The 24,089-nt window shown below is 42.2% G+C and overlaps 1 protein-coding gene across 23 annotated transcripts in view; it reads right to left on the bottom strand.

Annotated features, from left to right (window-relative positions):
• Window positions 1-24,089, bottom strand: part of LRRFIP2 (LRR binding FLII interacting protein 2) — a 101,334-nt gene that overhangs the window by 3,766 nt on the left and 73,479 nt on the right. For 11 of the 23 annotated variants that reach the window (XM_053669413.1, XM_053669411.1, XM_053669403.1 and 8 more), the window contains 7 exons: window positions 21,077-21,247; window positions 16,663-16,755; window positions 14,377-14,469; window positions 8,601-8,702; window positions 8,187-8,319; window positions 6,423-6,472; window positions 1,617-1,740 (listed from right to left, as the gene is read on the bottom strand). In XM_053669413.1, coding sequence (XP_053525388.1) covers window positions 1,617-1,740; window positions 6,423-6,472; window positions 8,187-8,319; window positions 8,601-8,702; window positions 14,377-14,469; window positions 16,663-16,755; window positions 21,077-21,247 — 766 coding nt within the window. The remainder of the gene's footprint in view (window positions 1-1,616; window positions 1,741-6,422; window positions 6,473-8,186; window positions 8,320-8,600; window positions 8,703-14,376; window positions 14,470-16,662; window positions 16,756-21,076; window positions 21,248-24,089) is intronic. The other 12 variants (XM_053669415.1, XM_053669414.1, XM_053669412.1 and 9 more) reach the window with 2 other exon arrangements.

A 24,089-nucleotide genomic window follows, 5' to 3' on the forward strand; every position in this document is an offset into this window, starting at 1 on the left:
GAAGGGGGGTGGGGAGAGAAAGAAAGAAAGAAAGAAACACTGATGTGAGAGAGAAACATCAATTGGTTGTCTCCTGTACACACTGCAACTGGGGATTGAACCCACAGCCCATGGATGTGTCCTGACCAAGGATCAAACCTGCAACCTTTTGGTCCACAGTACATTGCTCAAACCAACTGAGCTACACTGCTCAGTGTAGGGGCTGCCTGCTTCTGTCTTTACAAGCCAGGCCCAGGCTTCTCCAATACTGCTCAGCTCACCTCCACGTACTGTTCCAGCTGGTACGTCTCCCTGCCTTGCACAAGCGCCAGGCGACGCCTACCTGCACCAGGACGCACTCACACGAATGAATGCACGCCCACTGCCCTCAGGATGACTCCTTTTGATTTTGCTGCTTTAGGCCAATCTCTCTCCAACCTAGCCCCATCCCTGTCCCCTCTCTAAGACTGCTGACAGCCATCACAGTGGTTCACGCAGCTCACCATCTCAGCCTCCCTCTCCTCAGGTCCCTGTCTTCCTCAACCCTCTGTGCCAAAATGGCATTTCTAGAACAAAATATTCACCTGGGAGTATCACATGGGTCATAACTTGATATCCGGTAATAATAACCTCAAAAGAAGGTATAAAAGAAGGTATTAACAGTTTTAATAAGTCTTAATCCAGGCAGTCTTTTTCTCTTTGGCCTAATTCACAATGTTTTGATGAAAAAGCCATGGAATAACCAATATTCTAAAATAAGTTACCAGAAATGCCAATATCCAAACTGGAAAAACGAAAGTATTTCCTGTCAGTAAATTATAAAACATCTAATTATGTATGAATGGCTTCTGAACTGTTCCTACCATGGGAATTACTGTGAATACAGTAGGCATTTTAAAATAATATGGGGTCACACCCTGGCTGGAGTGGCTCGGTAGACTGAGTGTCAGCCTGCGAACTGAAAGTCTGCCGGTTCAATTCCCAGTCATGCACGTGCCTGGTTGCAGGCCAGGTCCCGGGTTGGCGGCGTGCGAGAAGCAACCAATCAATGTATCTTATACACGTTAATGTTTCCCCCCCTTTTCTCCCGCCCTTCCTCTCTAAATTTAAATAAATAAAATCTTTAAAAAATGACACAATATGGGGTCAAAAGTAGAAAGGGAAAAAAACTGGAATAATTTAGATGAACTGAATAGACTTACTTTATGACCTTGTTTTAAATTCTATCTAATAATAATCTGAGTTAACAAGAAAACAGAAAATTCTGAAGCTACTCAGTATCAGTGTGAATTAGTTTCAAATATAATCCTCAAATTATTCCAAGACAAATTCCACACACACAAAAAATGTAATTACGAAGGGCGCTGCACGGGAGCTTGAAGCTGACGTGTGTGTCCCTACCTGCACACTGTTCCTAGAAATCACCTGCCGGGGGGGGGGGGGTGCTCTCATCACCCCCGAGGCACACAGGCCAGCAGACACTTCTGCTCGGTCCTGTCACTGACCAGGACTGCCCTTCTAGACCAGCTGAGGGCTAACCTGCCTTTGTAGCAGCTCCTCCCGAGCAACGGGGGCTACGACCCCACTCCCAGGACGCAGCTCACACACAGACTGGGGAGGGCCTGCACGGCACCTACTCTGCATCTCGATGAACTGCAGGTCCGCGCCGTTCTGCAGCCCGGCCACGTCCCCGCCCGCGGTGCCGTCGCCCCTGGAGCACTTCTGCCGCTCCTCCTCTAACTGCAGCTTCAGTTTCCTAATCTGCAGGAGAAACACAGGCTCGTCAGCAGGATCTGGGCTCTGGAGGAGGCAGACGCTTGGCCCGATGGCCACATCAAAGGAGGAGGCAGGTCCCCGTGGGGGACAGCACTGACGGTGCTAAGAGAAGCTGGCAACAAACACATAAGGCACGAGCTCCAGCACCAGGGACCATGTTATTAGTTGTGAAGGATTTCAGAACACCACTTTTCCGTATGCTTTTGTTATTTTTATTCAAAATGGAAATTCTATGGGCAGTTCCATGTTTTTGTTTTGTTTTAGACTTGGGTTAAATATTCTTACTTAGAAATTTTTCTGTGTACAGAAATCATGGGAAATTACTTTTTAGTTTGGCTACATAATCTACCTTATCTTACCCAAAATAAAGGACCTTCAGAGTAGCTTATTCATAATAGCCAAATCTAAAAATAACCCAAATGTCCATCAGCAGGAGGATAAACCACCTGTGTTACATTTACACAATGGAATTACCACTTGCAAAAAGAGGCCGGGGAGTACTACAAACACAAGCAACAGCATGGCTAAGTCTCTAAGTGTATGAAGGACGGATTCCAATTATATGGAGCTCCAGAGCGTGCAAACTCATCTACAGTGACAGAAAGCAGATGGGTGGCTGCCTGCAGAGGGGGAGAGAGGGAGGTGCAGCGAGAAGGTTTACAAAGGGACACAGAAACTGTGGAACCTTATGAATCTTTTCACCATCTTGACTGCAGTGATCATTCCACAGGCATTGTGATGAGTTGAGTTTTGACTCATAATGATGTCAAATTCATATATTCACATATTGAAAACCTCAAAACATGTCCTTTTCGGAAAGAGTCATTTCATTGCTGAGCTGAGATGAGGTCATACTGGAGTAGGGAGAAGCTCTACACCGATATGACTGGTGTCCTTATAAAACGAATTCCAGATGAAGGGAGAGACACAGACAGGGAAGACGATGTGAAGACACTGAGAATGTCATCTATAAGCTAAAGAAGCTAAAGGAGAAGCATGGAGCAGATGTCCCTGCACAGGCCTCGAAAGGAACCTACACGCACTGGTACTTTGATCTAGGCCTCCAGTCCCCAGAACTGTGAGACAATACACTTCTGTTCCCACCCACCCAGTCTGCGGTAGTTGTAGTCACAGCCCTGGGAAAATAACACAGATGGGACTTTTGTACACATTCAGTACGTGCACCTTATTCTACACCAGTTATACCCTAATAAAGCCAGGTTCTTTTATTTGCAAAATGAAGAAAGTAAAAAATGAAAGGGACTGGGGTTGGAGGAGAAAATCAGGCTGAGTGGAGACGGGAAGGAGCCCCACATGCAGCCAACGAGGTGGACACACCAGCACTGGATCCTGAGGCCTCTAGTCCCCTCCGGTCCCAGAACGCAGACAGCTGGGCCCGTACCCTCCGGAGACTGGAGTCACATGGACATAGAACTCTGGCTAGCCCAAAATAAAAGACCGGCATTCCCACATCGAAGGTTCCCAAGGAAACACCAGCCACATCAATCTTCACAAAAACTTGGACAAGCTCACCCGTTTCCGCAGAGCTGCCTGCCAGCCTGCTAGCACCCTGCACTCAGACTGAAGACCGAATAAACAGACATAAAAGAGCATCTGGGAGGAAACAAACTGCAAACGGAAGAAAACATCAGAAAACAAACCAGTCTCTCACTATCCTCTGAGATAAGTGAAGATATCTGGGAAAGTAGAAACTCAATAAAAGTACTAGAAGATTAAGTTGAGAAACTCTCTTAACAATAAAGCAAAAAAAAGGCAAAAGGAAATGGAAAAACAGGAGCAAGACAAAAAAGCATCAGTGCCAGAGATCTGATGTCCCCTCCTACAGAAATAAGTCGAGTTTCCCCAAGTGCTACAACTCTTACCATCACAGCAAGCACAACTCAGAGTAAGTCTACCCACGCCCTCCACCCCCCCCCCCAAACGGTGCTACTTCTGGGACAGAGACGGATGGAGCCTCCCCATGCCTTCTCTTCATCCTTCCTCAAGGGCCAAGGGTGAGTCTGCATGCTCAGAGTTCCAGGTGGCTTCTCCCACTGCGTCTTCAACTCCATTAAGAGGGGTCAAGGGGAAGCCCAAGCACCAGGAACAAGTCTGCCACCCCCCCACCCAAAAGGGGAAAGGGCGAGCTCTGCACTGGGACTAAGGCCATGCTTCCCAGGCACTGCTGCCTCTTCAACACGCAGAGGGTCCCCATTACTATCTACCCTGAGTGAATGGAGACTGTTCTCATTGACCCCATCCCTCCTGTTTACGTCCACCTGACACAGGGTCATACCATCTCCTGCACTCTTCCCCAAAAGGCTCTGTACAAACCCTCCTCTGTCCTCATCTCCCAACCTTTCCCCAAGTCTGAAACTCTCCCACTGCCCTCTGGGTCGCCAGCCTGCCAGCAGCAATCCCCGCTGATCCTCGATCTCCTCTCTGAGCACTCCCTCTACCTGGTGCTCTAACAGGATCCCGCTTCCTCCGCAGCCCTCTGGAGCTGTTTCTTCCCCCCACAGCCCTCCTGCTGCTGAGCCTGAAAATGAAACGGCTGTCCTCTTGGTTTCCCTGCTATTGCCACACTATTCTCTTTCTCTCCTCCCTGAAACTCCCAGTTCCTAATCTGATCACTTCAAATTATGCACACTAACTGCCCCTCATCACTGCCATCATCCTACTGTTTCTTCACTAGTTTAGCTGCTGTCTCCCACTTCATCCAAACTATTCTTGTCAATTTCAAAATACATCTAAATACAGGATTTCTGCTACAAGTGATATCTCAGCTTCCGGAACACCTCCTCACCAAGGATCTTGCCATCGTCCCTTCTTGCCGCCAGCCACTCATTCCCACAGTCATGTCCTGTATTTCCCATTAGATACAGCAATCCCTACATACTTCTGACCCACGTATCCTCTAACTGCTACTCCAAATCTTTCCAGCACATTCTCTCTGAACCTCAACTCCAAAGATCCTTTGATCCCACTGGCACCTGCAATCCACTGCTCCTGCGCCTCGATGTCTCCCTGGACTTCCTCTCAAACCTTTTCACCAGTTTAACCTCTAGGACCATTATCACCCTCTCACCTCCTCTGCCCTTTCATCCTCGCCTGGTAAAACCTAACTCCACCTACTCCACGCCTGCACTGATACAGCTTAATGTGGCCGGAGACACACGAGTCTCTAACCCTATAATTTACTTGTTAATTATACTGGTTGTTCATTGCCTGGTCCACCACTAGAATGCAAGGCCCATTGGGGCAGGAATATTTTTTAACTGATTTGTTCATTGAAATATCCCAAATGCCTAGAACAGTGCCTGTCAGTTAGACAGGGGACTCTCATTTGACCTTTGAATGATTGAATAGGAGTTTCCAGAGGAGATAACACAAATGGGAAGGGAGAAAAATCATTCAGGAAAATTCCCCAGAACTGAAAGACAGGAGTTCCTCAAACCAACAGGGTCCCAGACCACACATGCAAACTCCAAATCACTGGGAAATTTCAGAACACTAGGAAGAGTATGATACTAGCTTCCAGAGAGAGGAAAAGGGTCACATACCAAAGATCAAAAACAAAATGTCCCTTAAATTCTCAATAGCCATACTGGAAGTCAGAAGACAAGGAAGCAATTTCAAAAAAAAGGAGAAAAGATGAAGGAAAACAATTAAAACACAGAATTCTATACCCCAACTGTTGAATCAGCTAAGAGGGTAATACAAAGACATTTTCAGGCCTCCAAAGTTAAGAAACATTTCCAGCCCACCTACCCCTTTCTCAGGAAGTTATAGGAGACGTACTGAAATGCGAAAACGAGCACAAGGGGGGAGGCCGACGGAGGACGGCCTGGAAGACGGTGACGGGCAGGCGGGTCTCTGCACTGAGGGACGATCCACTAAGTCAGAACGGGACGAGTCAGAGTCTCCGAGAGTCGAAAGGACGGAACCGGGAGAAGACTTCGTGCATCTGAACACACTTAGAGGACTTAATTACTGTCGGTAAGCCTGCAGCTAAATTAGTAACAAACACACAGAAAAGCAAGCAAATGAAAAGGAATGCTACAATACTAACTTTGGGGGGGAATAAAGAGTTGTGAGGGGGATGAAAGGCAATCCCAGAACACGCCACGGCTCCACTGCGGGTAGTGTTTACAGAGTCCTAACAGCAACGTAAACAGACTAGAAGGACACTGTCTCTTTGCTGGGCGGATGTAGGGATGGGAAGTATACACGCATGCACGGTAGGGGCAGGGCATGAGAGAAAGCTGAATGTTCACCTTCCACAGACGGATGACAACAGAGATGCCAAAAACAGAGCAGTCGAGAAGCAACACAGCATGTTACAGACAAATAAGAACAGTACGCACCAAAAGAATTAGCTAAAAGCACCAAGTAGGAATGGTCATGGGTAAGGTGGGGGAGGCAGGGCTGAGCACTTCGGTCTTCATAACTAGCTCTGTAGGACTAGGACTATTTGGCCCTCAAACTATGTGTCCAAGTTTGAGGGTCAAATAGGAGACAACAAGGAGACGATATATGAATAATATTTTTATCCTTCAAATCTTACTTCAGCACTGATCTTTAAAATAAGCACATCTCTACCATTTTACCACGTGATCCAGTCAGTTACAGATAACCTGACCTTCCAATGGAAAGAAAGCCTTTACCTGTGATAGTAGCTCTTCCTTTTCTCCAGCAAGTTTCCGTAGCCTTACATCTAAAACAAATGAAAAAGGTCGTAAAGTGAATTTGTAATGAAGTACAGAAATAATAAAAAATAATTCTTTAAATTTAAAAACAGCAAATATTATTTGATAAACGTACAGTTCTATCAAGACATGAAGGCTTTAATGGTGTTCAAGAAAGGTACCTCATTATTCAACACATTTCCACACAACTGATATTTATCAGGTACTAAATACAACATTTGTTCCCAAGAGCAGGGATTTCCCACTTAAAGACAAACCGAAGTACAAAGATCATTTCCCTGTTCAAAACCCTGCAAGCTCTGACTAGCAGGCTGACAACTTCCTGAGCAGGAGAAAACAACCCATGGGACAGAGGTCAGGGGTCAGAGGGGGACTGAGAGGAGAAGCTGGAACAAAGGAAACAGAGGAACACGATGCTGGAAGAAGCAGAAGTCCACAAAAGCTAGTGGGTGAAGGAACGCGGGCCACCAAGGGCGAACCAGGCTCAGCTGCAGGATCATGGGGCTGCTCCTAGCCTGGAGCTGGTGTGGGGGGCTCCTTGTTCTCAAGCACAAATATTAAAATAGGCCCCTTGGGCTGAGGGATACCCATGGATGAGTAAAAGCAGCAGTTGACACCTAGTCAGCACCCACTACACGGGGTGTCCAGCCTGTGGCCTGCGGGCCGCATGCGGCTCAGGATGGCTGTGAATTTACTTAAAACATTATGAGATTCTTTTGTGATTATGTGTCACAACATATTTAATGTGTGGCCCAAGACAACTCTTCTTCCAGTGCGGCCCAGAGATGTCAAAAGTGTGGTCACCCCTGCCGCCAACAAGTCAGGGTCATGACTAAAATCTAAGTTCTGCTTTCTTCTTCACACCTTCCCCACCAGCAGAAGAAACACTGTGGGCTGCCAGAGCCGTGGACCCAGTCCGTTCTGCAAGCAGCTCTCACTGGCCAGGCTGGCCTTCTGCTTGGTCAGTGCGCTCCACAACTACCCCCTGTAACTGTGGGCAGCAGAGACAGAGCTCACTAGCTTCTGGAAAGTTTGACTTCCCTCACTCTGACATCCCACTCTTCTAGGAAACCTACACATCTATGAACACAAAATGGAAAAAGACCACTTGTTTAAAATAAAAGCGAGCTGATGATACGGTATCCACCTGTGTCATTTTCTTCCTCTAGAGCAGGCTTCGAAGTGGAGGCAGCTGATGGGCGCCCATGTGGGTCCTGAAAGAGGTGTCACTAGATTCTCACAGGGCTAAACTTAGGAGGCTTAGACTTAAAGAGACTCAGAAGCCCTGTTCTAGAAATAACACTCCTCTGATATCTACCTTCTTGGTTATCTGTTTCTTGCCTTAAGAAATGAGGTGGCAAAGAACTGCAAGAACCTTGGGTAAGTAGCAAAATATAAAACCAGGAAGAAAACATACTTGGAAAGTCACCTACCAGCCCACTGGTTCCCTGGGACTCAGTTCTGTGTTTAAATGAAAAAGTGATGTGCTGTATCTAAGTGAAAAAGCAATGTCTGTACACCCACAGCGCGTCCATCCAAGGGACTTACCATGACCCAAGATCAAGTTGTCAGAAGACAACGTGCCCAGATTTCCTCCTGTTAAGGATCAGTTAAGGCTCACGCGGTCCTTGTGTTGTCTTTGTTTTCCAAGTGGGACACGAACGGGCTGGAAGCCTGACAGGGTAACACTAATCCAAGCTGACAGAGCCACCCGTGTCTTACCTAGAGGGCCTTCTCCTGCTGACTCCAAGACCTGAGCAGCTTCCTGCGACACCACAGTGATGGCTCCCACCATGGGCTCGTGACTGACATCACCATTGGGAGTGCCGTCGGGGATTATGACTAAGCCGTGTTTCTGTGGGGAAGGAGAAAACCCGCCATCACAAATACGACCCGCACGGAAGCAGTGTGTTCTGGGAGGTGACCCCGTGGCAACAGGCCTGCCACAGGTGAAACCTGGTTAGCGCTAGCCACGTGGAGCCCAGCTCTCTAGAAGAAATGACTGAAACCTACCAAATCTGGACTGGAGAACGAGCACTGCGGTTTGTGTTCATGCCAGGGGAGAGCACAGGGTGAAAGGAGGGCAGAGTAAAGCGCCGAGGGACGGGAGCTCCAGGCCAGTGCTGACAAACGTACCTCTCCCGCCTTCACTGTCTCCTTCAGGTCGGCCAGCTCCTCTCTGAGCATGTCTCGCTCACTCCTGAGGCCGGCAGTGTATTCTCTCTGTTTCTCTAGGGCCTGGGTTTGGACAGGGTAGCAAGGAAAGAATGGCACAGAAGACGGCAAGTGAAAGGGAGCAGAGAAGTACCTGATTCCAATAAAGATAAAGGCATAAAAGACAAGGCAGCATCAAAAGCTTGGGAACAAGCAGTTAGATGGGAGAGGAAACACGGAGTTACGTGGATATACATCTCCCGGAGAGAGTTTTAGTAACAACTGGCTAATCGTGCATAAACTTGGCAAAACATGCTTAGCACATCAAGCAGGAAAGTGAATGTTTCTCTTCCAGTCAATGAAAAAACAGGAAATGGAAAACGAGGGCAGTGGTCATGTTAAAATAAAGTTGACCTTACTGGTCTCCTTAGTGCATTTCCATTTGGTGAATCAATCAAACAAAACCCCCACATTTCAACTAAAATAGTTTATTCAGGAATATACTTGATCTTTTTTTTTAAAGAAAAAAATTAGGAAGAAAAATGGCCAGTATAACAAGTTATTTCAATTAAATAGAGGCTGCAGGGGTTTTTCAGCAAGTAGTGTGGCAAAACACCCCTCAAATACCACTTATTTAAAAATAACTTATCTCCAAAGGGACTGTCAGGAACCCAGTTTGTTAACCGAATACAATGAAGAGTAACTGGTTTTCTGACACACCTTCAAAATGACAGACAAAGCCACACTGACGAAATAAATGCAGCCACCTACAGAGGGCAGCACATCCGGTCTCAGGACCTGGCTTTGGAGTCCCGCCTGCACTAACTGATCCATGCCTCCGCTTCCTCCTCTGGAAAAGGGGGCGAGGTGGCAGCAGCACCCATCTCATGGACACGGGCTTAAAGGGGTCCTCAGTGTAAAGCCCTACGGGCTGCGTCAGACCGCAGGGACACTCGGGAGAGGCCAGCTGCTGCTTCCACTTGTGTGTTCCGGGTCACCGCCTGGCTTTCACAGCCATCAGAGCTGAGGTCAGCAGCTCAGGGGCAGAAACAACTCTGGTCGTCAGTAGCCAATCAGACCTACTGTGTGCAGCCAAATAACCCAGACTTCAAAACACGCCCAAGTCGGGCAGTCTGTTCAGGGACCTGACAGCTGGGCTATTTGAAAAAGCCTTTTTCTACCCGTCTGTTCATACACTTAGTGTTTTCTGCCAGCATTCTCGTTAATCCAAGAAGTTAAACTGTAACAGGTCATTTTCCTCTCAGTTTACTCGGTTTAGAGGTAGGCCAACTGCTTAGTGACTGGTTGCTGAGTGACAGGACAGTTTTAAAAATCACTGTAATCCTATTCTGCCACCAAACTGAGTAAGTAAGGGATGAAAGCAACTACCATTTGTGTAGCTCCACCTGTATATATATATACACACATAGGTGCTTTTTTCTAAGATTTTATTTAATTTTAGAGAGAGGGGATGGGAGGGAGAAAGAGAGGGAGAGAAACATCAATGTGTGGGTTGCCTCTCTTGTGCCACCTACTGGGGACTTGGCCCACAACCCAGGCATGTGCCCTGACTGGGAATCAAACCCACGACCCTTTGGTTCACAGGCCAGTGCTCAGTCCACTGAGCCACACCAGCCAGGGCTACACATAGGCTTTTATATGTCATATGTAAAAGCCCATATGTATGTATGTATATAATATATATAAAACTTCTCTCCCTTACATACCCTATATTTTGTATTATTCCCATTTCATGGATCAGAAAATTGAGGCTCAGAGAAGGTGTATTTTTTTGCCCAAAGTTATAGTAGGTGGCAAAGCTCGAAAACGAATCCAGTTATTTTGGGGTTCCAGAGCCCTTGTAAACTCTTTCCACATCGTAGCACCACGAAGGCCACCATTATGTCCCCTACTGTCACCCCAGATGCTGCTGAAAAAGCAGGCCACAGGGCCAGGCCTACTCCTCTCCTACCCAACTGTAGCACCAACAGCTAACTTCCCTTCAACAACCCACACCACAGGGCATGCCTCAAGTCTGCCTGTAAATCCATAACGTGAGTCTCTAATATCGTAAGGCATTCCTCGCACACTTCGAGCTCATAGTAACACTCCATTACATTAATAACCAATGTCACACCAAGACAACAAAGCACACAAGCAATGCTTCCCCATCTGCGGCCGGTCACTTCACTGTCTGCCGGGGGAGGAAGTCGTTTACTGGTATCTGCGTGCAGTGACGGCATGCGTCGCCACACGTATGTGCGTCAGTGGTCAGTCACAACGTGCTGTACAGACACCCCCACTGAGTCGATCTCCCAGGAACAGACCAATGTGAAGCTAGGAGTTCTAGCAAATGCGCAACTACGCCATTTGTTCCTCTCCCACATCTTATAGCGGTGGATTTTATCTTTCCTTCTGGACTTTTTAATTTCATCTTCCCATAATTATGGATGGGGAAATAAAACACATCCTGTCAGTTCTCCCATTTCACCACAAAGTTTGAAGAGGACTGAAATACCTTATAATTGGACCACGTGTATTCACGCTGGATCTGAAATGCTCTGTATTACCTGACCATATAACCACTAACCTTGTATTTGCGTTCAATAATAACTCCTACAGTGAATTTTTTTAGGGTAAAAAGTATATGCTTGTGGCGATCTAAATAATTCTTTATCCCTGACCTAACCTCAAATTCCAGTGTGGACAAGCCTGAAAGATACGTATAAGAGGCTGAACTTTGGGGCAACAGGTTAACTCTCCATATAAATGCACAGGGGCACAAACACCTTTAGTCGGGATGGGAGAAAGTCTTATTCTGGGCTACATGGATATAAACGTCTTTTGTATGGAGGGTCTATTCTACACAGGGCCACCTGGCGCCTGGTCCAGCCTTGGGGATAAAGGCAAGAGCCCCCCAGGATCAATGAAGGAAGAACTAAAGAAAACTGAACTTTAATGTGAAAATCATGGCCAGGCTTCTTCATGAAGTTACTAAGTTTAAATCTTGAAAATGAAGCCAGAAACAAGTGATGCATTAGGTAGTCACTGACCATGGTGAAATTGTGTCTTTATTAGTGGGGGGGGGGGACCGGGGACCACATCACATGCATTGGGATGGCTACTATTGAAAAAATAGAACACAAATGTTGCTGTGGTTACAGAGAAACTGGACCACGTGCGCAGAGCTGATGGCAATGGAAACGGTGCAGCTGATGAGGGACACGGTATGAGGTCCCTCACGAAAGTAAACCCACAACTGCAGTGCTATGCAGCAGTCCCACCCACGGGTGCACACACGGAAGAACTGAACAGAGGGTCACAGAGACACCGACAAACTCATGCTCACAGCAGCATTATTCAAGACAGTCAAAGGTGGAAGAAACCAAGTGCCTATCAACAGATGACTGGATAAACAAACGCTGGTGCATGCACACAATAAAATATCGTTCAGTCTTAAAAAGGACATTCTGACACAGGCTACAACATGGGTGAACCTAAGGACATTACGCTAAGTGAAATAAGCCCGTAACGAAAAGACAAATACTAGTGATTCCACTTGTATGAGACACCTGGAGCCAGATTCATAGAGACAGAAAGCAGAATGGCAGTTGCCAGGGCCTGCAGGGGTTGAGGGGTTAGCTCAGTGAGGACAGAGTTCCAGTTCTACAAGATGAGAGGAGTTCTGTGGGTGGCGGTGAGCGTAGCATGACAATGTGAATGCACTCAGTGCCACCAACTAACTCTGCACTTAAGAGTGGTATATTTTATGTTATTTGAACTTCACCACAGTTATTACTGTTTTTTAAATGTCAAAGGATGGACAAACTGATACATGCAACAACTTAGATGAACATCAAGGGAATTATGCTGAGCGAAAGAAGATAATTCCAAAAGGTTTAATACTGTGCAATTCCATTTATGCGACATTCTTAAAATGTCAAAATTATAGAAATGGAGAACAGATCAGTGGTCGCCGGGGCTTGCGACAGGGTAGGGGAGATCGTACATGTGGCTATAAAAGTGCAGTAGGAGCAATTCTTGTAACAGTGATGAAAACATCTATATCTTGACTACATCGAGGTCAATATCCTGGTTGTCATACTGTGTTATACTTTCACAAGATGTTACTTTTGAGGAAAACTACATAAAAGACAAACAGGATCTCTTTGTATATTTTTTATAATTGTGAATCTACGATTACCTCAAAAACATTTTAAAAATTTAATTAAAAAAAAAGCCAAAGGCACACATTACTATATACCACAAAGAAAGAAGATATCCACTTATTCATTCAAAAATGCCAAGAAAATTTAAAAGTCCAATTTATATCTTAACCATTGGCTCAGCTTTTCGGTAAGAAAAATTGTTTTATTTTGAAAAGATATTTAATTGGACTGAGAAGTTTGGAATTTTTCTATGGCTGGTCCAAAATAATCAGTTTAAAATAATGAGATAATTATATAAAACAGAAACCATGGACCTCAGGAATGTGCTAAAGAAAATCAGGTCCCAAAAGAAACCCAGTCTAGATAGTGACCAGATTTTAACTAAACTTTCAAATTACCTTCTTTGTGCCGAACATTTTTTCACATCTCATTTTAAATTTCCCAAGTGAAAATTTATATAAAATCAGTAGATCACAATTTTAAAACTGTTAACAAAGTTGTTAATTTATATTCCAGATGGCTCTTCTAGTTTGGGGTAAAATTTCAGAAACTTGGTATTATAAGTACTAGAAACTCTAAAAGGTAGCTTTATTTCTTTAAAGCTTTTGGTCTATCAGATTCTTAGGAGGTGATTTTATTACCCAGGTGTTTACTAGTGACAGGACAGGGTCACAGGAGGTGTGCAAAGAACAGGGCACTGGACCTCGCCTCACGGCAGACAGAGGGTGTGACCCAGAGGGCTGCTTCTTTCACAAGCGCTCCTGGGGATCTTTGCTTCCTTTCCCTGCCCCACCTAACTTCGAGCAGAACAAGGCTTTCTCACTGTGCCCCTAGGAAATGGGGTTCCTTCTGCTTCCCCCACCACAGACAGCCCTTCCCCGACAAGGTGAGCCTCCGGTAAGGAGGCTCCGCTGGTGCCCCGACTGCAGAGCAGAGAGCTCGCGCCACCAGACGGGGCTGCCAGTCAAGGGCACACGGGACGAACTGGCAGCAATTTTTTCAGCCCACTGTGTACTTAGAGTCTACCTGAAGGCTTAGCAAAAAGCCACTGAAGTCATTTTCCTTATCTGGGCCCCGGCTTTGGGGAATATGAGGTTATAATTAGAAGATGACGTCACAACTTGGCAGCTCCGGAAAATCTGACATTCCTATCCACTTCTGTAATTAGCTGATTTTAATCTCTTCCTATTTTACTTACCAAGGATTTAGGGAATGCTAATAACCTTTCCCCACCACCACTCCTTATCCTCTTGCATCTTATCCAAATTCTTGCAATGTAAAGATAAAAAGTTACCCACAAATGCCTGTGGCTGCTTCTGGATAAGAATTCTGGGGAAATAAAGAACTTCCTTAGGAAGTTCTCTACTTGTAGGTGGCACAAGCCTGGAGGAAGCGGGCAGAAGAGTTCTTTCCACCCATTTTATCAGGTTTTCCCACAGAAGTTTCTGTCTTCGGTTTATTCATATGTCACACTGTATAAATGCTTAAAAACAGTCAAAAGGACAGATCTTTAGGGCTCTCTAAGTTAAATGATATTGGTCTATTCCTCATCAATGAGCTTCAAGCCAAAGCCCAGTTTCTCCTCATACCCTAATGCTTTTATCTTTCCAAAGAAGTGTCTCCTGGAGCTCAAACACCTCTTTTGTCATGGTGTCTATTTTCTGCTGCATTCGCTGATTCTCCTGCAGAGGAAGAGGGGAAGAGATACAGTAATAAGAGCAGAAAGAAACAAGAGACGGGGTGAGGGGAGGAAAACAGAACAGAAATAAGCTAATAAAGAACCGTGGAAGGGGAATGAGCGAGCTGCTGTGGTGAGCAGGAAAAGCAGGAGTTGCTTTCGAAAAGGAAAGATGACATCCAGCGTCTTGGTGATGGGACTCACTGGCTGGCCACTATGGAAGTAAGTGAGGACGCGGGGAGTAAGTGTTCCAACCACAGCTATGCGGCAGCGAGCCCGCTGGGGTTTCTGTGTACACTTAGCTCCACATGTGTACTCTCTCTCTGGGATAACTGCCGCTTTCCCAAACATGGAAAAATGGACATTTCTAAAGAGGGAAATTCAGAGTTGCTTATGATCCTTATCACAGAGAACAAGCAGGCAGTTTTAAACTTTATTACTTAAGCAGAACTAGGAAGATAGAAGAAAAACATATCTCAGCTTCATCACTGAATTTCTGTTAGCAGAGTCTATGATAGAAAGAACATCATGAATTATACATGAATGCTCAACATCGGCGTTTACCAGAATTCAGTATCTGGCAATTCTTCACCAGCCCTTCTGCTTAGGCAGTGGTGCTCAAGGACTCAATGAATGACCATGTTACATTTAACAAGTTTTCTTCAATGCATTACTGGTAAATTATCATCTCCTACTTTCCCAAATCACACATTTATCTACTTTATTATGAGATTCCACAGACCAAAAAGCATTATTTTGTCATACTAAAGGTTTTTTAGTTACATGTAAATACAGATATTAACATCTAAGAGATGTTAATTCTAAATCTAAGAAACACCTAAAACTAATTTAATGTTTTTAACGTTTGTATACCCAGCACCCTGGGCTTTCAAAGAAACCACAATGACAAATTACCAAAAGTTTCATTATTCTTTTGAAACCATAAAAAGGGAAAAGTATATATATACATCTTAATTAGGAAAAGAAGTAACAAATGGCTGGCACACAGACACACAAAAGGACAAAAGGAAGAGGGATTTACACTGATTTAAACCCAGCAGCAAACAGAACTTGGATAACACGCTTCTTGCCATATATGGAAAAACTAAGACAACTAGCTTCACGCGTAACCTGATATTTACAAAAGGTTACCTGTGTCGGCACTCTGAATTCACAAATTCTACCTACTTTCAGCAGGCTAGTTTCAATTCAATTATTCTCAAGAATGAAAAAAAAGCATTTCTTTTCCTCTAGTCAATGGTTTTTTAAGTCATTTAGAAGGAGACAGATGAAGTGAGGCTCATGCCTCTGTGGGGGAAAGAAGGAAGGTGGGAGGGGGTGTGGGTGGAGGTGAAGGTGACTGAGCAGCCAGGGACGTGGCTACGTGTAGCAAGTGAGGCATCTCCCGGAGAGCATTACAGGGGGCCTTCCTGACGGCACCCATGTCACCAACACTAAGGCAACACTAGACGCCCTGGATGAACACACCCAGATCAGTGGGCGGGATCCCTTACCAACAAACTTAACTCCATACTTACAAGAAATAACAACCTCAAGGAGAAAAACCACATTTAAAGAGAAACGGAAATGGCATGAGGTAGTAGGCACAAAAGCATGATAAGTGCTGTCAAAGATTTCTTGGTGCACCACACTGTTTCCCATTCCTAATAGGCGGCCCACACCAGGGCCTTCAGAGCCCCTCCGCCAGCAGAAACCTGAGCTCGGCACTGGCCAGCCTCTGCCTTTTTGTATATCAGGTGCCTCAACAATTCCTCATTTTCATTTAGCCACCTCAGAAATGTATCTACCTCAGTGAAGATCAAGCTTCTTTTTCTCCAAAGAATCATGTTCCAGAAGAAGCATTCACTATGTTCCCAAGAATAACTGTTACTCTCCGATTTTTCCTTTTGCCCATTTCCTAAGATATCTTCAGGAAAGAATGTGCTTAGGAATAAAAGACAATTACAAAAGCTCCTTGTAACTGATTAAAAAGGGGAATGTTTATAGGGTTTATAGCATTAATTGTTTAGGTCTGCCTTTATGTTTCACCTTCGTAAAATTTTAGGCTGCAGCCAAATATGAAGAGACAAGCGGTCAACTCTTGGTGGCACTTTAACTCCCCTTCCAACACGCAGCCCCTCATCCCATTCAAGGCATCGTGTTCAAGATGAGTGAGTCCCACAGTTCATGCACGTACCTCAATCAGCTCATCTCTTTGTCGAAGGCCTTCTTTCAGTTCATTCATTTTATGCTGCAGCACACTACACATATGTTTCTGTCTCTCTAACTCCTGTTAATGAACAAACGACAAGGTTTACACAGATGTCAGCACACAACAGACAGGAACATCTACAATATAACGCTACAGAGGCTAAGTATGATCTCTGGAAAGACCCCTGAACTGCCGATGAATAATAACTTAGAAAAATTCTGTGATCCTTGGAAAGGTACAGAAAATTTTGATTTGTCATCTTATACGATTACATATGTAGAAAACCCAAACTAATCAATGGCAAAATTATAAGAACAATGAGATGACTTAGTAAAGTAACAGGTTAAAAAAATTAATGTACAAAATTAAATACCTTCTAGGTATACACAATATCAGATAATAAATTTTGAAAATACATACATGTATTTTTAATACATGGTTTAATACCATAAACTTACAAGAATATCCAAAATCTACATAAAGAAAATTATATAAAATATTCTTGGAAGACAGAGAAGTAGGACCAACAGAAAAAGGCACACCATCTTCTTGATAAAAAGACTCAATTACATAAAACTGTCAGTTCTCTCCCAAATTAATCCATACATTTAATGAAGTCCAAATAAAAATATTAACAGATACTTTTCTAATTAGAGCAAGACAAGTTGATCATAAAGTATATTTGGAAAACAAACATTATGAAATGGACAGAAAGCATACTGAAAAAGAAGGAAGGAAGCCTCATTAGACTATAGAACATACTATGATCTCGTTGTAAAGGCTCACAAAGCCACACCAATGGAGCACAACAGAACAATGAAAACAGGCCCAATTACAATATATTAAATAGACCCAACAGATGAATATATTAAACAGCAACAACAAAACAAAAAGAGCATCTCAAATTAATATGAAAAATACTTTTAAAGTAGTGACGTTGAGATCACTGGACATCATATGTAAAGAGAAAACTGGAACTAAACCTTGCACCACACACCAGGAAAAATTCCAAACAGACCAGAGGTGTTCAGAAAAAAGAGGACAGGGGAATGGAGGGAGGGAACAATTACACTTTTAGAGAAAAGATGAGCAAAGTCTTATAATGAAGGAATGGGGAAAACACTAAGAATGTCTCAAAAGTCTACAAGCAAGAAGGGGAAAAGATAAGAAATTAGACTAAATAAAAATAAAAATTTGGAGTGGCAAAAGCATTACAAACAAAGTAAAATGACAAACTGCAAAAAATCATTTACAACTTATATGAGACAAAAAGTTACACTCCATTACCATTAGAGAGTCTCTGAAAGTAGAAAAAAATGCTACTATCTAGAAAAATGGACTAAAGAGGTGGAGAGATCACAGGAAAAAATAAAAATCGCTCAGCAATTCTACTACTGGGATTATACCCTAAGAATCCTGAAACGTCAATTCAAAAGAATCTATGCACCCCAATGTTCATAGCAGCACAATTTACAATAGCCAAGTGTTGGAAACAGCCTAAATGCCCATCAGTATATGAGTGGATCAAAAAACTGTGTTTCATTTACACAAGGGAATATTACTCAGCAGAAAGAAAGGAGCTCCTACCCTTTGCAACAGCATGGATGGAACTCGGGAAAGACAAATACCATATGATCTCACCTATAAGTGGAACCCAAATAACAAAACAAACAAGCAAGCAAATTATAACATGGAAACGAAGAACAAACTGACAGTAACCAGAGAGGAGGGGGTAACAGGAGAAAGAAGAGGAAGGGTCATCACGGAACATGTATAAAGGACCCGTGGACAAAGATAATGGGGGCGGTGGGGGACTGGGTAGGGCAGGGGAGAGTAATGGGGGAAAAATAGGGACAAGAGTAATTGAACAACAATTTTTAAAAATCACTCTGAACATGAAAAGATTATCGTACTAAGAGAAATATAAACTTAAATTATATTTCTTACTAAAACACTAACAAGAGTCCAAAAACTTGAACACACATTCAGGAAAAGTATTATGGGGTAGGAAACAGGCCCTCTCATACATCTGGCTGGGAATACCAAATGGCAGGGCCACTGCAAAGGGAATCCAACAGCATTGAGCAGAATCACCACAGCTTTCGACCCAGCAAACCCATGTTGATTAGTCCCACAGATACATGGGCGAAAATAAACAAGACCTACACAGTACATCGTTTTTGCAGGACTATTGTTAACCGCAAAAGACTGCAAACAACTCAAATGTCCATTAATATGGAACTGGTGGAATAAACTACAGTACATCCATACAACGAAATAACTATACAGTAATTTTTTTAAATAAGAAAGATTTCTACATAGTCCAATCATATGATGATTAACTCAAGGTGCAGAAAAGTACTTATGGTATACTACCATTTTCTAAGAAAAGAGACACACACATAAATGTATTTGCACATGTTTTTGAATGGCAAGATACATCTATCTTCTTAAATTAAAAAAATATAAGAATAAACCAGTTAATTAAAAAATCCCCTTAAGGAGAAAATAGGGGTAAAAGACCAAGATAGAAAGTTGATGTCTTTGAGTACATTTTGTGTTGGTCTGACCTCAAATACATGTTAATGTTTTATGGAACTGTAAGACAACTGTATACCTATAAACCAATTCCTCATTGAAGCAACCCCAGTATCTATTGATATATGAATGGATAAACAAAATGAGGTACTTGTATACACACAGTGGAATATTATTCAGGAATGAAATCCTGTCACATGTCACAACACAAATGAACCTTGAGGGCATTATGACAGTGAAATAAGCCAGTCACAAAAGGACAAATATTACATGAGTTTTCTTATACGAGGTGCCTAGAGTAATCAAAGTCACAGAGACAGAAAGGAGAAAGGCGGTCCCCAGAAACTGGCATGGGCGGGGCACATGGGGAGTGGGTCAGTAAGTGCTGGGTGTCAGTGTTACGGGAGACGGGAAAGTTGTGGCGCTCTGCCGTGGCACGACAACGCAACTACACCCAAAATTACAGAACTGTACACTTTAAAAGAGTTCAGATAAATTTTGTTATGTTTTTACCACAATTAAATGTAAAAATAACTTAAAAGTAAAAAAGCTATTTCTAAACATTGAAATCAAATGCAATAGACCTATGTTTCCAGTTACCAGCATAAGCACAGGGAGAACTATTTCAAGTAACTTTACAAACAATGGTTGGACTATACATAGCCTAGCAGTAAAATACCATCAAACAGAACAAAACAAAAAACATTCAACTCTTTTAAGTAATTATATCGTTGGTGGTAGCATTGGTATTGCTATTCTGGGTACTGTGGGATAAAGCAATGAGGATAGAATATAACATAATTACTATCATCCCCAGGGACTTTGAGAACCAAGAATGAGAGTGTGGGGGAAAAAAGAGATACACGTATATAAGAAAAGTAAAAACCCTGGAGTCCTGAACATGAACTAGAACTATCAACATAAACTCGTAATATACTTTGCCTTTAAAACACTTCCTAACACTTGTTAAATATGACCGAACAGATCAGAATGAACACGTTCGGCCCTCAGTGGAAGAAATCCTTATGGAGTCTACAGTGTTAACGCTGGTCCTTCAGAGGTGATGTTAACAGCTTCTCTCCATTACTATGTGCAAATTTCAACTGCTGTTGTTTCTAACAATTCACCAACACACAGTTCCTAAATTATTTTCTGGGTCTTTATTTTTACAAAGTAGTGACAACCCATTTTTTTTGGCAGCAATATCCATTTGTCCTCTGCTTAGACCGACATCAACCCTTTAAAAAGCCCAAATTCAGTTAAGCTTTTAAGAGAATCCAACTTGTCTTCTTCAGTTGTCAAAGGGCAAATCTAGATCTTGGGTGGTGGCTTTAATTCTCCCTCTGCACATTTTAACAATATCGCCCGCAGACCTCTACAGGGAACCTGTCCGTTTCAGACCCGCATCACACCACTGTTTCTAAATTACCGATTAAAAATTTTCACTCCAATCATTTAGAAATCTGGCTCTCTTGAAAAGCAGGGAGAAAAAAAAGAAAAAAGGAACCTTCACATTGAAAGTCTTTGAAGCTTTGTGGAGTCCCAGCTAGTTAAAACAGGAAAAAAATAACTGTAATTGTCTCAATTAAGAGATTAAAAATAAAGATAAAACTTGTGTTCTCTATTTGCAGAAACTAAAGAAGGCTATAAGCTTTTCTTTAATAAAATTAATCTTATACAATTTAAAAAGAAAACTATTTTAGGGCCCCTTATGTTCTGTCAATTCCCTTGGACCATCGGTTTGGACTGAAAGGTCAGGTATGCTGCATTCTTCCCATTAAGCCCAGCACTTCAAACACCATGGCAGGTTTTGATTATCTGATCCAAAAGAAAGGCGTTATACTTCAAGATGAACAGTTACCTTGGATTTTTCTTCATTTTCTCTATAAAATTCTGCCATCTGTTCCTCTTGTTCTTCAATAACATCCTTGAGGGTGTCTACTTGGTAGATCAAATTGTTCTTCTCATTGTCTAACTGTGCATTAGAAACCATGGCTTTCTTGTATTTTTCTTCCACTTCCGACAAAGACTCCTAAATGAAAGTCAAAGTCATCAGCCTGATACCTAAAAGATTCCACTGTCTATATACAAGATATGACAGGAAATGACAGCACTGGCACAGACACGTGAAGGTGCACTTTTGCAAAATACAAGCAGTTTGCGGAACTCTGTGTTTAGTAACATGCACATACGCAGGAGGATGACAATAAGCCAATAATGCCATTGTAAGAACTTTATATGCTCTGTGCTATCCACGAAAAGACAATCAAGCAGCAATGTAGCCTCTGAAAGATAAAAAGTTGTGCAGAGAATATTGTAAAAGTTACAAAATGAAGAACCATCAGTGTGTTCAGAAATGTTACTCCTGTAGTTTTTAACGAGTTGTTTGGCATTCAGAATGCAACGATACAAAAGAATTCAGCCTCACTTTATACAAGTAAACGTCATACTCATTTGAATTTTCCTGCTTCCTGGACATTCGTTTTCAGTACTTTCCTGGACTGATAATAATGCTAATGTAAATGCATAAACATTTTTTTCAGCAATTATTCAAATATTAGGCATTTTAAAATAAACCATACCAATATGATTACTAATGAAAGAACCACCACAAAATGCCTGAAATTTTATATACTTCCAAGTTTTCTGCCCAAAAAAGCTTACAAGTCTGTTTTTAAAATAATTATGTCTAATTTGATAGATTACCACTGCCTATTAAAAAAGTTACAGTTGCCTAGTAACTTTTTTAAAGCTAAAAATAAAAAACATTTCACATAGAAAAAGTGATCACAGCTGGAAATAAATTTTAAAAAACACTAATGCAAATGTTTATCAAACCAAGATTAATGTTACAGAAATAAGAGCCCAGAAAACTTATACTTATGATCAATTGACTTTTGGCAGGGGTACTCAAACAATTCAATGGGAAAAGAATAGTTTTCTTAACAAATGGTGCTGAGACAACTGAATATCCACATGCAAATGAATGAAGTTGGTCTCGTATCTCACATCATACACAAAAATGGATGAAACCCAAAACAGATGAAACACCTAAATGTAATGCTAAAACTATAAAATTCTTCAAAGAAAACATAGTAAATCTTCATGAACTTGAATGGTTTCTTAGATATGATATTAAAAGTACTATCAACGACAGTTAAGGCATATGCCTGGGTTACAGGCCAGTTCACAACAGGGGATACACAAGAGGCAACCATACATTGATGTTTCTCTCCCTCTCTCCTTCCCTTCCCCTCTAAAGATAAATAAGTAAAATCTTTAAAAAAAAAAAGTACTATCAACGAAGAAAAAATAGACCATGAAAATTTTAAATGTTTGTGCTATAAAAATATCATCAAGAAAGTAAAAAGACAACCCACAGAATGGGAGAAAATATTTGTAATTCTTATGTGTGAGAAGGAACTTGTATCCAGACTACATAAAGAATTCTTACAAGTCAATAATAAAAAGACACATAATTCAATTTAAAAATGGGCAAAGATTTTAATATATTTCTCCAAATGGTTAGTGAACACATGAAAATATGCTTAACATGATCAGTAACTAGGAAAATGCATATCAAAACCACAGTGAGATACCAATTCAGATCTACTGGGATGGGTATCGTCTGTAATGAAAACAAACAAACAAACAAGCTAGGTGTTGGTGAGGACGTGAAAAAACTAGACCCCTACATATTGCTGGTGAGAATGTGCAGCTGCTTTGGAAAATAGTTCGGTAACTCCTCAAAATGTTAAATATAAAATTATCATATAACCCAGCAATTCTATTCCTAGGTATCTAATCTACCCAGGAGAAATGAGAGGTATGTGTAAGCAAAAACTTGTATATAAATGTTCATAGCAGTATTATTCAAAATAGCCAAAAACTGGCAACAGCCCAAAGTCCATCAACTGACAAATGGATGAACAAAATGTGATAAATCTGCACAATGGAATATTATCCAAACATAAAAAAAATACACACCCATAGATACCATGTAACAATATGAATGAATCTTGAAAACATCATGCCAAATGAAAATTCTATCACAAAAGACAACCTATTATATGATCACATTTATATGAAATGTCAGAACAGGCAAACACACAAGGACAGAAAGTTGATTAGTGGTCACCCAGGGCCGAGTGGGAGAGTGGGAGAGGAAGAGTGGGAAATGACTGATAATTAGTGTGAGGTTTCTGTTGTGGGGGGGTGCGTAGAAATGTTCTAAAATTGGGTGGCGATGGTTCTACTACTCTGTGGCTACGCCAGAACCAGTGAATTGTGTACACTTTAAATGAGTCAATTTTATGGTATGTGAATTATATCTCAATAAAGTATACACACACTCTTAGTGACATTTCACAAACCAGGCTTATATTAACAGGTAACATTTACATTAGGATTGGGATCAAATACAACCCAAATCGGGGATATAAGCAAAGTCAATTACATAATAATTTAAATGTAAATATCTTAATATAATGCAGAATTTAGAATGATTCTGATCCATCTTAAAGGCTAATAGCATTCCAAGTCCTCCTCACAACTCAATCTGTATAAAATGGGGCATAACAACATGACCACCAGAATCTAAGATGGTTAAGCAATAGTTGCAAGACGCAATATACAAGAAATTTGACATAAAATTTAAGTAATGTACTCTTCTTTTAAATAAGACCATAGACAACTGTTTTAAATTTAAGTATGAAGGTAGTTTTACAGATTTCGATCTACCTCATACGATGATAACCACCAGAGATTAGTTTTACTTAACAGTGTCTATGGCAATGATTTTCAGAGGGTGGCTCCTGAACAAGTAGCAACAGCGCTACTGTACAAAAGTGCACATTGTCAACCCCGGCCCAGAT

This window comes from Artibeus jamaicensis, unplaced genomic scaffold (assembly GCF_021234435.1).
Source record: "Artibeus jamaicensis isolate MK-2021 breed Jamaican fruit bat unplaced genomic scaffold, CSHL_Jam_final contig_519, whole genome shotgun sequence".
NCBI classification, from domain to species: domain Eukaryota; kingdom Metazoa; phylum Chordata; class Mammalia; order Chiroptera; family Phyllostomidae; genus Artibeus; species Artibeus jamaicensis.